The sequence below is a fragment of the Myotis daubentonii genome, chromosome 17, assembly GCF_963259705.1.
Source record: "Myotis daubentonii chromosome 17, mMyoDau2.1, whole genome shotgun sequence".
In the NCBI taxonomy this organism is placed as follows: Eukaryota; Metazoa; Chordata; class Mammalia; order Chiroptera; family Vespertilionidae; genus Myotis; species Myotis daubentonii.
In genome coordinates, this window is record NC_081856.1 from 1,964,025 (window position 1) to 1,979,343 (window position 15,319).

Consider the following 15,319-nt stretch of genomic DNA (forward strand, 5'->3'; position numbering starts at 1 on the left):
AAGGTGCGCATGCTGAGTCTGTGTTCTATATTCTACATCCAAAAGCGCCGGTGGCTCCTTTTCTCCCGCCGCCTTCTCAGCTGTGCATGCCTGTGGACACGCCTGAGGTCTGCTCCCATGTTGCACGCGTGCACACACGCCTCGTTCCCCACCTTCATAAGTGCCCCTCCTTCCTCCTGTGTGTGTCTCCGTCTGTGACTGGAACACGCTCACTGTGTGACCCCAGTAGCCACATTGCATTGGTTTCTTATTCAGAGTAGCATCTTTAGAAAAAAAATTCCTGTTTTCCAGTAAATGCAAATATATTTTTATTGATTCCAGAGAGGAAGGGAGAAGGAGAGGGAGATAGCAAGATCAATGATGAGAGAGAATCATTGATTGCTGCCTCCTACACCCTCCTGCTGCCTCCTACACCCTCCCGCCCTCCCGGTGATCGAGCCCGAAACCCAGGCATGTGCCCTGACCAGAAATCAAACTGTGACCTCCTGGTTCATAGGTTGATGCTCAACCACTGAGCCATGGCGGCCGGCCAGTCCTGTGCCTTTTCATTTCCCCTGCCTGACCTTTGCCATCCCCGTGATAGCTCCTCCAGGACAGTCAGTGAAAGCAAACCGTTCTCGCCCCCAGGCATTTCCTCTGGACGGGTCCCCTTTAGTACCTGTGACCACAGGTATTTGCCGACACGTGTCAGGCACTGTAGTTCGTTGTCTGAAGCCAAGTGAGAGTAGCTGCCTCTTCAGTCTCTCATCCTTCTTTTCCATTCCAGTCCTCTGCACGAGAGTCAGAGACCCTGGGTGGGTGGGAGGGAGAGGCTGGTGAAGGGGGCACGCATTCAGCTGTGGACAGGAAGGCCTGGGACCTCGTGAAAAACCCAGTGGCGGCCGTGATCACTGTTGTGTAATTGAAACGTGAGCAGAAACGAGGTTCTCACGAAAGTGGATGTGCGAGGTGACGGGTGTGTTCATTCGCTCCGTGAAGGGAGTCCGTTCCAAGCACATGTGTATCAAGTCCCCACTCTGTGCATTTTTAATGTGGTGCCGATTTCCTTGTCAGTTACACCTCAGCAGAGCTGGGGGAGTCCTGCCCCGTGTCCAGGTGGAAATTGCATCCTACCCTGCAGCTCCAACTCCGAGCAGTACTCCCCCCAGAAACTGCCCGCTCATTCCCTCGTGGGGCTGGGCCCTCGCTCGGCCGGCAGGTCTGCGTGAGCCCTCTGGCCTTGGTCACTGCAGCATTTCGGTCTTTAAAGAACTCAATGTAGATGGGGAAGATTTGCCGAAGAATGGGTGCGGTCAGCGCCAAGGGCAGAGGAGGGGCTGCTGAAGGAGCGGCAGGCCAAGGCCGCACAGGCCACGTACCCGGGAGGCTCCGCAGAGAGGGGGCGTTGGTGCATCTCATCACCTGCTCCGTCCGCCTCCAGCACACCGAAGGGGGTCCCCCCAGGAAGACAGCTCAGAGGCCCGCGCACTGAAAAGCACATGCCCTGTGCCGGACGGAGGTGGAGGTGGCCTTGGGAGGAGGCGGGCCCGAGGAGGGCCCTTCACCTCGCTGAGGAATGCGGGCTTCCCTGGCAGGCAGTGGGAGCGCAGCCTTAACCCCAGTCCCTTACGTCCTTTCAGGATCTCCTTTCAGTGATGCTGATGCTCATCTGGAGCTGGCCTCTCGGTGCTGGGCATCCTCGCCCGGAACCCCTGGCGTTGCTCTGATGGTCAGAGTCTAACCAGCCCCCGTTCCCAGGCTCTGCTCTGACCCCCGCTGAGCATCTGTCCCGCCCACTCCCTTGCTCCGTGATACAAATATCCTTGGACGTCAGGATGTGGGAGTTGGTCTTAAATTGATTTCATCACTTGCCTCACCCCACAGTGTTATTGCTTCCTGCCTGTGGGACATACATGCACAGCGAGCAGTCACGCCCTCACATACCCACAGCCCCTTTGTTCTCGCTCCCTTTCCTGTTCACCTTGATACCAAAACCGGTGAAGTCGTCACCCAATGTCGCACACACACCGTGGGCTGAGGCTGGGAGAGACCTCCGCACAGCGACCCCCCTCCCTTCGGTCCCTGAGCACCAGTGCGGTGACAGCGCTCCGCAGCCCCCGTGCACCCTGGGCGCCAGCCTGGCCTCTCCTCGCTCCTGCCTCCATCGTCTCCTCAGTCAGGACCTCCTGTCTCAGCACAGGGAAGCCTCAGAAGAGTCTTAAGGGCCCACCAGGGCTCCCACCACCGGCCAGACGGGGCCCTTGCACACTGCCCTCCTTCCCGTCAGAGGTGGAGCTGTTATCAGCATAATTAGACGGTGTATTAATGTTCATAACAGGAAGAAAGCACAAGGGGTGCATGACGTGAAGGCAGAGTGAGGCAGGGAAGGTGCTGCTGTCAGTCTAACTTGGAAAAAAGAATTGTCTGGAGAGGGCAAGCAGGGCTCATCGGCGAAGCCCCTCTCTTCGCTCCTGCTCCCTGCACACTGGCTCTGTGACCCGCACTCGCCTGTGCGCCTCCACAGCCCTGTGGTATAGCAGCTGCATGGCTCCGGCCCGGCAGACCCCACACGCCATGCACGGCAGTGGGAGCACCGCTAAGCCACCGTGCTGGGCTGGACGGGCTTTCCCGTGGAGCAGACAGTAGCCGTGGCCTAATCCGGCCCTGCCCGAGACAGGCTGGGCTCTTCACAGCAGGACGGGGGGAAGGGGCCAGTCGTTCGATTCCATGGGAATAAAGATCACGCGCCCTGAGTCTCAGGAAGTGCCTTTTCTTGCAACGGAGCCAGAACCCACTCCCACGGCATCTTGGACTGAACACTCGGATGAGCTGCTGGTGATGCTGCCCACGCTCACCCTCACCAAGCAAACCAACATGCACATGCACGCACACACACATACACGCACATGCATGCGCACACACACAACACACGTACACACACACATGCACGCACACACACAAGCAGTTCGCCTGGGCTGTTTCCCGTTTTCTCTCCTCGCACCTGCACTCTGTTCTCTAAGCAGCCCTGTCGTCCTCCTTTCTAAATACACCCAGGATGTCACTGCTTCCCTCGGCCTCCGCCACTCCTGCTTCAGGCCAGGTCGCCCGCATCTTGGCGCCGACGTCCCAGGTTGGCACACCCTGCTTCTAGTTCCCAAGGGTCCCACAGCGTCCTGGTCACTGTCCGTTCCAGCGGATCCCCGCTCTGCTTAGACCATGCAGGGCCCCACCGCTCAGACTAGAAGCCACATGTCACCATTGTCCAAAGTTATGCGTGTCCTGGCTCCATGTGCCCTCCAGCTTCCCGCCCTCTGCCTGTCTCCCCTTATCATGTCACTGTGTAACACCTGTACGTTCCTCTCTATCATGTCACTGTGTAACACCTGTACGTTCCTCTCTATCATGTCACTGTGTAACACCTGTACGTTCCTCTCTATCATGTCACTGTGTAACACCTGTACGTTCCTCTCTATCATGTCACTGTGTAACACCTGTACGTCTCTCTCTATCATGTCACTGTGTAACACCTGTACGTCTCTCCTTATCATGTCACTGTGTAACACCTGTACGTCTCTCTCTATCATGTCACTGTGTAACACCTGTACGTCTCTCTCTATCATGTCACTGTGTAACACCTGTATGTCTCTCTCTATCATGTCACTGTGTAACACCTGTACGTCTCTATCATGTCACTGTGTAACACCTGGATATCTCTCTCTATCATGTCACTGTGTAACACCTGTACGTCTCTCCTTATCATGTCACTGTGTAACACCTGTACGTCTCTCTCTATCATGTCACTGTGTAACACCTGTACGTCTCTATCATGTCACTGTGTAACACCTGTATGTCTCTCTCTATCATGTCACTGTGTAACACCTGTACGTCTCTATCATGTCACTGTGTAACACCTGGATATCTCTCTCTATCATGTCACTGTGTAACACCTGTACGTCTCTCCTTATCATGTCACTGTGTAACACCTGTACATCTCTCCTTATGTCACTGTGTAACACCTGTACGTCTCTATCATGTCACTGTGTAACACCTGTATGTCTCTCCTTATCATGTCACTGTGTAACACCTGTACGTCTCTCCTTATCATGTCACTGTGTAACACCTGTATGTCTCTCTCTATCATGTCACTGTGTAACACCTGTACGTCTCTCTCTATCATGTCACTGTGTAACACCTGGGTATCTCTCTCTATCATGTCATTGTGTAACACCTGTACGTCTCTCCTTATCATGTCACTGTGTAACACCTGTACGTCTCTCTCTATCATGTCACTGTGTAACACCTGCACGTCTCTATCATGTCACTGTGTAACACCTGTATGTCTCTCCTTATCATGTCACTGTGTAACACCTGTACGTCTCTATCTATCATGTCACTGTGTAACACCTGTACATCTCTATCATGTCACTGTGTAACACCTGTACGTCTCTCTCTCTATCATGTCACTGTGTAACACCTGTATGTCTCTATCATGTCACTGTGTAACACCTGTACGTCTCTCTCTATCATGTCACTGTGTAACACCTGTACGTCTCTCCTTATCATGTCACTGTGTAACACCTGTACGTCTCTCTCTATCATGTCACTGTGTAACACCTGTACGTCTCTCCTTATCATGTCACTGTGTAACACCTGTACGTCTCTCTCTATCATGTCACTGTGTAACACCTATACGTCTCTCTCTATCATGTCACTGTGTAACACCTGTATGTCTCTCTCTATCATGTCACTGTGTAACACCTGTACATCTCTATCATGTCACTGTGTCACACCTGGATATCTCTCTCTATCATGTCACTGTGTAACACCTGTACGTCTCTCCTTATCATGTCACTGTGTAACACCTGTACGTCTCTCTCTATCATGTCACTGTGTAACACCTGTACGTCTCTCTCTATCATGTCACTGTGTAACACCTGTATGTCTCTCTCTATCATGTCACTGTGTAACACCTGTACGTCTCTATCATGTCACTGTGTAACACCTGGATATCTCTCTCTATCATGTCACTGTGTAACACCTGTACGTCTCTCCTTATCATGTCACTGTGTAACACCTGTACGTCTCTCCTCATCATGTCACTGTGTAACACCTGTACGTCTCTTTCTATCATGTCACTTTGTAACACCTGTACGTCTCTCTCTATCATGTCACTGTGTAACACCTGTATGTCTCTCTCTATCATGTCACTGTGTAACACCTGTACGTCTCTCCTTATCATGTCACTGTGTAACACCTGTACATCTCTCCTTATGTCACTGTGTAACACCTGTACGTCTCTATCATGTCACTGTGTAACACCTGTATGTCTCTCCTTATCATGTCACTGTGTAACACCTGTACGTCTCTCCTTATCATGTCACTGTGTAACACCTGTATGTCTCTCTCTATCATGTCACTGTGTAACACCTGTACGTCTCTCTCTATCATGTCACTGTGTAACACCTGGGTATCTCTCTCTATCATGTCACTGTGTAACACCTGTACGTCTCTCCTTATCATGTCACTGTGTAACACCTGTACGTCTCTCCTTATCATGTCACTGTGTAACACCTGTACTTCTCTCCCTATCATGTCACTGTGTAACACCTGCACGTCTCTATCATGTCACTGTGTAACACCTGTACGTCTCTATCATGTCACTGCGTAACACCTGTACGTCTCTATCTATCATGTCACTGTGTAACACCTGTACATCTCTATCATGTCACTGTGTAACACCTGTACGTCTCTCTCTCTATCATGTCACTGTGTAACACCTGTATGTCTCTATCATGTCACTGTGTAACACCTGTATGTCTCTCTATCATGTCACTGTGTAACACCTGTACGTCTCTCTATCATGTCACTGTGTAACACCTGTACATCTCTATCATGTCACTGTGTAATACCTGTACGTCTCTATCATGTCACTGTGTAACACCTGTATGTCTCTCTATCATTTCACTGTGTAACACCTGTATGCCTTACTTTCCTATCCTGTTTCTTTCCAGTCTCCCCTATTAGAATATAACTTTTTGAGGCTATGGGTTTCTGTATGATGTGCTCTCATCTGTGTCAGTGAGGCCTAAACCAGTGCCTGCAGCATGTAGGCATGCAGTGAACAGTGAGGGGCCGTGGACCAGGGATGAGTGCACCCCGCAGCCTGCACCGCCTGCTGTGCCCTCAGCACTGCAGGGCTGGTCTGAGATTTGCTCTGACTTAAAGGATGGAATCAGCTCCACTATTAATTGATTGGAGTTTGTAGTCACAGAGCATATGTAGTTACCAGGACGGCGAGGCTACACACATTCTAAGTCAGTGAGGAAGAATAAGTCTTCACGTGACAGCCTGCATTCTCCTAGGAACATGCTCAGTCATCTTGTGCCAACTCTGTGGTGCCAGGTGGGCACTAGACTTAGTGGCTTATCACTTAGTAAATTATATGTCAGTTAATGTGTTGTACACCTGAAACTAATGTAATGTTATATGTCAACTGGAACAGAATTTTTTTAATTTTAAAAAATGATATAAGCAGGAAAAATACGTAAATAATGACCCGAGTTCTATTTGCAGCTCCATAAACACAAGGATGACTGGGCACAGGGCAGCTTGTCCCAGAGCCTCCCTCTCTCCTCTGCTGCTGCGGGCACGGCTGCCCTGCTCTCTTGAGTCTGTTAGAACCGCGTCCAGGGGGCTCACCAAAGGGCTCCTGCGTCGCAGGCTGGTCAGGCAGACACAGAGCCCGACCTCCCTACGCAGGAGCAGCCATTTCTGACGCTGCTGTGCTTTTTCAGCTCCCCTTCTTTGTCCATCCCTCCCCGTGCCTGCATGCGTGTGGCGTCCTGCGCAGCCCCCTCCCCACCCCCTTGTGAACCAGCACAGGCAGGACATCCAGGGAGAAAGCAAGTGGAGGTCACAATGCCCCCACTGCTCTTGGGTGCATGTGGAGGACTCGAGTGTCCGCCCGGCGCTGCTCTGGGTGCTCCTCAGTCAGCCTTGTCTTCTCGCCGCACAGGAAACGACCTGTTCCTCGTGGCCGTGCACGAGCTGGGCCACGCGCTGGGCCTGGAGCACTCCAACGACCCCACGGCCATCATGGCCCCGTTCTACCAGTACATGGAGACCGACAGCTTCCAGCTCCCCAGCGACGACCTGCAGGGCATCCAGAAGATCTACGGTGGGTACCGCTGCTTCTGCCTTGTTCTTGCTTTGAATGTATAGACTTTAGGGAGAGGGAAGGAGGAGGTAGAGCGAGGCCAGCTCCTCGCTCCACTTATTGGCGCGGACTTTGGTTGCTTCTGACTGGAGATTGAACCTACTGCCGTGGACTCTCAGGTGATGCTCTAACCAGTCCAGCCACCTGCAGGACTTCTATACTTTTTAAGAAATTAATTTATTTGAGTTATTTTTTGAAGTATAAAAATGGGTTGTATTTTTTAAACCACTGCTTCTGTTTGCTTAACCCTGCCGAGGAGTCCAGAATTCCTGCTGTTCCTGCTTCTTTGAAGTAGGTGCTCTCGGTATATCTGAGAGACAAATACTAGGGAAACAGTCTGACCTGTTGGCAGAAGGCTTCAGTCCATCAGGTGTTGTTGGCTGTAATCCAAGATGCCTGATAGACAGATCAGGAGGAATTTGTAACACGGAAAAGATTTTCTCACTGAGCTCCATCGAAACCTGTAGTCATAGCAAAGCTCTGATAAAGTTTAGTGTTTAAGCTCAGGTAAAAACATGTGATAAATGAATGTAACCAATAAAAACAGCGAGAAATAGAAGATTTTCTTCTAAGATACTGAGACTTTGGGGCAGACGCACAGGTTGTCTCCCGGGTTGCGATGCTGCTGTTAGATATTTCATAGACAATGCCTTTTGAAGTTGCAGCAAATACCCTTGCTGGTTGGACATAATGAAATGACCTCAAAGGCCTATAAATACTAAGAATGAAAGTTAACGAACAAGGGCGTGAGCGTTAACAGACGGCTAGGCTGACTCACATGTAACCCTAGTGAACTTCTAGTGCAGTGCAGTCACTTTTATTTATGGGTTCAGTCTAGAATGCAGAATACGATGAAGGGAAAGGACTATTACACATGTCGACTACAACCCCAGCTCCCTCACAGGAACCTTGGCCGCGGGAGGGCGTTGATGCCGCAGGGCTGTTCAGTTCCTGGCGCTCATCGCCTGCAGAGGGAGGATGTGCTGTGCTAAACTGGCACGTGCGCTTCCCGCTTCCACTTCTCAGTGCCAGGAGAGGCTGCCTGCAGTCTTAGGGGCGTCATTTAAGTTCATTAATTTTGTGTGCATTCGTTAGCTCGTCAACTGCAATATCTCAGTGGTAAGCATTCTCACAGGGTTAAAACAGATTTGAAAAGCACAGATCCACTTGTGTGTGACCCTTGATTTTTGGGGGAGACTCAGAAAGGCGATGTTTCTGGGACACTGGACGCGCCGATGAGTATCCAAGGTAGCTAGCAGGTCCTTCCTGGGCCGAGTCAGGGGTCTAGACCAGGGGTGGGCAAACTTTTTGACTTGAGGGCCACAATGGGGTCTTAAACTGGACTCAGAAGAAGGAGCTGCGGCCGTGTTTCCCGATGTTGCCATGTTAACACTGCTGCTGGTGAAGGAGCGGAGGGGAGAGCAAGAGAACCCTCCGCTCTTTCGGCTCTGCGGGCCGTTTAGAACAGCTGAACGGGCTGGATACGGCCTGCGGGCCGTAGTTTGCCCATGGCTGGTCTAGACAGAAGGTCTGCAAATTATGTGCAAGCAGGTCATTGCTTCTCGCTCTCTCTTTTATCTTGGAATACTCTTCATTTATTTTTTTAATCTTCATTGTTGGAAGTATTACATATGTCCCCCTTTTCCCCCATTAACACCCTCCAGCCCACCCCGGCACCCTGCCCCAGCCTCTCACCACCTAATTGGCCATGCCCATGGGTTATGCATATATACATATAAGGTCTTTGACTAATTACCTTCCACCCACCCATCCTCCCCCATCTTCCCTCTGAGAGTCCACAGTCTGTTCCAGGCTTCCATGTTTCTGGATTCTCTCTGTTCATCCGTTTATTTTGCTCATTAGATTTCACATCTGAGTGAGATCATGTGATCTCACTTAGCATGATACTCTCTAGGTCCCTCCATGCTGTCTCAGAGGGTAAGAGATCCTTCCGTTTTACTACTGCACAGTATTCCATGGTGAACTAGTAAATGTACCACAACTTTTTCATCCACTCATCTACTGATGGACACTTTCCAGATCTTAAATTGTGCTGCTGCGAACATAGGGGTGGATACATTCTTCTGATTGGTGTTTTGGGTCTCTTAGGATATATTCCTAGAAGTGAGTTCACTGGGTCAAATGGCAGTTCCATATTTAATTTTTTTGAGGAAACTTCATACTGTTTTCCATAATGGCTGCACCAGTCTGCATTCCCACCAGTAGTGGGAGTCCTAGGGCTCTCCCTTCTCACCACATCCTCGCCAGCACTTGTCATTTGTTGATTTGTTGATGATAGCCATTCTGACAGGTGTGAGGTGATACCTCATTGTCATTTTAATTTGCATCTCTTGGATGATTAGTAACTTTGAGCATTTTCTCTTATGTCCTTTGGCCATCTGTATGTCCACTTTGGAGAAGTATCTATTTAGGCCCTTTGCCCATTTTTTAATTGGATTGTCTTACTTTTGTTAAGTTGTATGAGTTCCTTATATATTTTGGATATTAACCCGTTATTGGATGTATCATTGGCAAATACGTTCTCCCACGCAGTGGGCGCCCTTTTCATTTTGCTGATGGTGTCTTTTGCTGTGCAGAAGCTTTTTATTTTGATGTGGTCCCATTTGTTTCTTCTCTCCTTAGTGTTCTTTGCCTCAGGATATGTATCTGTAAACATATTGCTATGAGTGATGTCCTAGATTTGCTGCCTATGGATTTTTCTAAAATTTTTATGGTTTCTCAACTTACATTTAAGTCTTTTATCCATTTTGAGTTTATTTTTGTGTATGGTATAAGTTGGTGGCCTAGTTTCATTTTTTTGCATGTTTCTGTCCAATTTTCCCAACACAATTTATTGAAGATACTGTCTTGACTCCATTGTATGCTCTTGCCTCCTTTCTTAAATATTAATTGAGCATAATGTCTTGTGTGGATTTCTGGGGTCTATGTTCTGTTCTATTGATCTATATGCCTATTCTTGTGCCAGTACCAGACTGTTTTGATTATGGTGGCTTTGTAGTATAACTTTAAATCATTATTGTAATTTCTCCAACTTTGTTTTATTTTCCCTCAGGATTGCTGCAGCTATACAGGGTCTTTTTTGATTCCATATAAATTTTTGGAGTATTTGTTCTAAATCTATGAAATATGCTGTTGGTATTTTAATAAGGATTGCATTGAAGTTCTAGATTGCCATGGGTAGATTGGATATCTTAATGATGCTGATTCTACCAAGCCATGAGCATGGTACAGTGGGGCCTTGACTTACGAGTGTCCCGACTAACGAGTTTTTCGAGATACGAGCCGTCTCTTGGCTGATTTTTTGCTTTGAGTTGCAAGCTAAAATTTGGGTTATGAGCCAGCTTCAGATACCCCACCGCTAGTTGGCTCAGCGAACGTCACAGTGAACACCACATCAGCCCAGCATCACATGTCTCACTCGTTCACTTAATGATTTGACAGATGAGTAATTTGAGTTACAAGCTCCGTCACGGAAGGAATTAAACTCGTAAGTCAAGGCCCCACTGTATATTCTTCCACTTGTTTATGTCATCGTCTATCTCTCTTTTCAAAGTCTTATAGTTTTCTGAGTGCAGGTCTTTTGCCTCCTTGGTTAAGTTTATTCCTCGGTATCTTATTATTATTGTTGAAATGGTAAGTGGGATTATTTGTTTAGTTTCTCTTTCTGAGAATTCATTATTGGTGTATAAAAAAGCTATTGATTGCCGAAACCGGTTTGGCTCAGTGGATAGAGCGTCGGCCTGCGGACTGAAAGGTCCCAGGTTCGATTCCGGTCAAGGGCATGTACCTGGGTTGCGGGCACATCCCCAGTGGGAGATGTGCAGGAGGCAGCTGATCAATGTTTCTCTCTCATCGATGTTTCTAACTCTCTATCTCTCTCCCTTTCTCTCTGTAAAAAATCAATAAAATATATTTTTTAAAAAAAAGCTATTGATTTTTGGGTGTTGATTTTGCATCCTGCTACATTGCCAAATTTATTTATTAAGTTTAGTAGTTTTTTGGTGGAGTCTTTAGGTTTTGCTCTGTACAATATCATGTCATCTGCAAATAATGACAGATTTCCTTACTCCTTTCCAATTTGGATACTTTTTACCTCTTCTTCTTGTTTGGTGGCTGTGGCTATGACTTCCAGTACTATGTTGAATAAGAGTGATGAAAGCAGACATCCCTGTCTTGTTCCTGTTCTTAGGGGAAATGGTTTTAGTTTTTGCCCATTGAGTATGATATTGGCTGTAGGTTTGTCATATTTGGCCTTTATTATGTTGAGATATGATCCCTCTATTTCCACTTCACTGAGGTTTTTATCAAAAATGGATGTTGGATTTTGTTGAATGCTTTTTCTGCATCTATTGATATGATCATGTAGTTTTTGCCTTTCAATTTGTTTATGTTATGTATCACATTTATTGATTTGCAAATATTGTACCAGCCTTGCATCCCCCGAATAAATCCCACTTGATTATGGTGTATGATCTTTTTAATATATTGCTGGATCTGATGTACTAATATTTTGTTGAGGATTTTAGCATCTATGTTCATCAGGGATATTGGTCTATAATTCTCTTTCTTTGTAGTGTCTTTATCTGGTTTTGGAATTAGGATAATGTTGGCCTCATAAAAGAGCTTTGAAGTATTCCCTCCTCTTGGATTTTTTTGGAATAGTTTAAGGAGTATAGGTGTTAATTCTTCTTTGAATATTTGGTAAAACTCCCCTGTGAAGCCATCTAATCCAGAGCTTTTGTTTGCTGGGAGTTTTTTTTGTTTGTTTCTTTTATTTATTTATTTTAATTACTGCTTCAATTTCATCAGTAGTTATTGAACTATTCAGGTTTTCTGATTTTTCCTGATTCAGTTTTAGGAGATTGTATTTTTCTAGGAATTTTTCCATTTCATCCATGTTGTCCAGCTTGTTGGCATTTGTTCATAGTATTTTCTTACAATCCTTTGTATTTCTGTGGTGTCAGTGGTTACTTCTCCACTTTCATTACTGATTTTATTTATTTGGGTCCACTCTCTTTGTTTTTTGATGAGTCTGGCTAATGGTTCATTATCTTGTTTATCCTTTCAAAGAACCAGCTCTTGGTTTTATTGATTTTTTGTTTTGTTTTGTTTTTGTCTCTATGACATTTATTTCTGCTCTAATCTTTATTATTTCCTCCCTTCTATTTGCTTAGGGCTTTTCTTGTTCTCCTTTTGTTCTTTAAGTTGTAGGGTTAATAGTTTATTATTAATTTTCTTGTTTTTTTAAGTAGGCCTCTATTGCTATGAACTTCCCTCTTGGGACTGCTTTTGCTGTGTCCCATAGATTTTTGGTTGTTATGTGTTCATTTTCATTTGTTTGTAGGAAGTTTTTTATTTCTTTCTGATCTCATTGGTAATCCATTCATTGTTTCATAACATGCTATTTAGCCTCCAGGTGTTTGAATGTTTTGGGGTGTTTTTACTGTAGTTGATTTCTAATTTCATTCCACTGTGATCTGTGTAGATGTTTGACAAGATTTCATCTTCTTGAACTTGTAGAGACTTATTTTATGTCCTAACATGTAGTCTGTCTTTGAGAATGACCCATGAGCACTTGAAGAATATATATTCTGTAGCTTTGGGGTGAAATGTTCTATAAATTTCAATTAAACCCATCTGATCCTGGTGTGTCCTTTAGGGTCACTGTTTCCTTGTTAATTTTTTTTGTCAGGAAGATCTATCCAGTGAAGTCAGAGGGGTGTTAAAATTCCCTACTATGACTGTATTGTTGTCGATGTCTTCCTTAAAGTCCTCTAGAAATATTTTTTTAAAAATATATTTAGGTGCTCCTATATTGGGTACATATATGTTTACCAGGGTTATATCCTCTTGTTGGATCTATTATTATGTAGTGACCTTTGTTGTCTCTTGTGATGGCCTTCCTTTTGAAGTCTATTTTGTCAGATATGAGTATTGCTACACCAGCATTTTTTTTTTCTTTTACCTCTGCATGGAAAATTTTTTTCTATCCCTTCAATCTCATTCTGTGTGAGTGTTTTGTTCTGAGGTGGGTTGCTTGTAGATAGCATTTAGTTGGGTCATGTTTTCGTATCTACTCAGCTACCCTATGCCTTTTGATTGGAGCATTTAATTCATTTACATTTAAGGTTATTATTAATAGGTACTTATTTATTGCCGTTTTAATTTTTTCTTTTCTTTTTTCTTGCCTTTTTAATTCTGTATGCCTAGGCTTCTCTCTCTCTCTTTCTTCTCATTACAGCAGTCCCTTTACCATTTCTTGTAATGCTGGCTTGGTTGTGATAAACTCCTTTAGCCTTTTTTTTTTTTTTTTTTTTTGGTCTGGGAAGCTTTTTATTTGACTGTTTATTTTGAATGATAGCCTTGTTGGATATAGTAATCTTGGTCTTAGATCCTTGCTTTCCATTTCCTTGAGGACTTCATGCCATTCCCTTCTGGCCTGTAGTTTCTGATGAGGAATCAGGTGTCAGCCTTAAGGGAGCCCCTTTGTAGATAACCCTTTGCTTTTCTCTTGCTACCTTTAAGATTCTCTTTGTCTTTAATTTTTGGCATTTTAATTTTGATGTGTCAGGGCGTGAGCCTGTTTGGGTTCTTCTTGTTTGGGACTCTATGTGCCTCTGAACTTGTGAGACTTTTTCCTTCATCGGGTTAGAGAACTTTTTTTGCCATTATTTCTTCAAACACATTCTCTAGCCCTTTCTGCCTCACCTGGCACACCTGCTATGTGGATATTGTTACTTTTCGCATTGCCCCACAACTCCCTTAAGCTGTCCTCCTGTTGTTTTTTTTTAAATTATTTTTTTTTCTTTTTGGTTCTCTGATTGAGTGGTTTTTTTCAACCCTGTCTCAAATTCACTGATCCGATTCTCAGCTTCCCCTAATCTGCTATGTATTCCTTCCAGTGTGGGCTTTATTTTGCTATCTCATTCTTTATTTCTGTTTTCATAGTTACTGTATCTTTTCTCATGCTGTTGAACATCTTACCATCATTATTCTGAATTCTATGTCAGATAAATTTTCTATCTCCACTGCATTTATGTCTTCTTCTGGAGAATTCTCTTGTTCTTTCATTTGGAGGTTATTTCTTTTTCTCCACATTTTGGATGCCTGTTTGGGTTTGTGATTGATTATTAAGTAGATCTGATACACCTTTAAATTTCTAGTTAGGACAGTGTCAACCACTGTTTCCTTTTAAATATATTTTTATTTATTTCAGAGAGGAAGGTAAGGGAGGGGGAGAGAGAGAGAGACGAGGGGGAGAGAGATAGACACATCATTGATGAGAGAGAATCATTGATCAGCTGCTTCCCACATGCCCCCTCCTGGGAATTGAGCCTGCAACCTGCGCATACACCCTTGACCAAAATCAAACCTGGGACCCTCCAGTCCACAGGCCAACACTCTATCCATTGAGCTAAACCAGCTAGGGCTCAATTATTGTTTCTGACCAAGACTCAACGCCTTCAGAGACAGCCTCCTCTTGCAGATTGATTGGATTTAGTCTTGAATAGCCCTCAGGCAATTGTCCACAGGTGTGAGAGTTTTTCCCATCAGGGTGGGGCACTTGCTTTGCCTGGAGGCAAATTGTTATTCTCAGTCTCTTAATGGGCCTCAGCAACTCCACACCATGGGACAAGGTGTTTCCCAAGGTGGGTAACCTGTCTTCCCCAGGCAAAACAGCCTAGATAGCAATTATCTGCATGAGATAGATGACCTCCACAGTGTGAGGGAATGACTCAGCATATGAAACCAGGGTGTCTGCCTTCTGAGGTCTAATCCCAGAGCCTCCAACACTGGCTTCTGCTCACACAGCTCCAGTCCACTCTGCCTTCCCTCTGCCAGAGCACAAGGTGGATGGCTCCACAGCTTTTGTGCATTGCCCCTTTAAGAGGGTGTCTACATTAACAGTTGTCTCTTCCTTGCAGACTACTGCAACCCTGCTGCTTTTCACAGCCAGTTGTTACGTGCATACCCTTCTCAGTTTTGGTGCTCTCTGATGGGGGGCCCAGCTTGGGGATTAACCCCCAGAGTTCTCAGTGGCAACACCCCACATTTGAGATATCCCTCTGAAACTTCAGTCTCTATGCGGTCTCCACTTTCCAT

General features: G+C 45.8%; 1 protein-coding gene across 2 annotated transcripts in view; it reads left to right on the top strand.

The window, feature by feature from the left end:
• The window catches only part of MMP16 (matrix metallopeptidase 16), a 169,600-nt gene that overhangs the window by 117,925 nt on the left and 36,356 nt on the right, over positions 1-15,319 (top strand). Inside the window, exon 5 of one of the 2 annotated variants that reach the window (XM_059673170.1) lies at positions 6,995-7,156. The exons of the other annotated variant lie outside the window; for it this stretch is intronic. Coding sequence (XP_059529153.1) covers positions 6,995-7,156 — 162 coding nt within the window. The remainder of the gene's footprint in view (positions 1-6,994; positions 7,157-15,319) is intronic. 2 annotated transcript variants of the gene reach the window in all.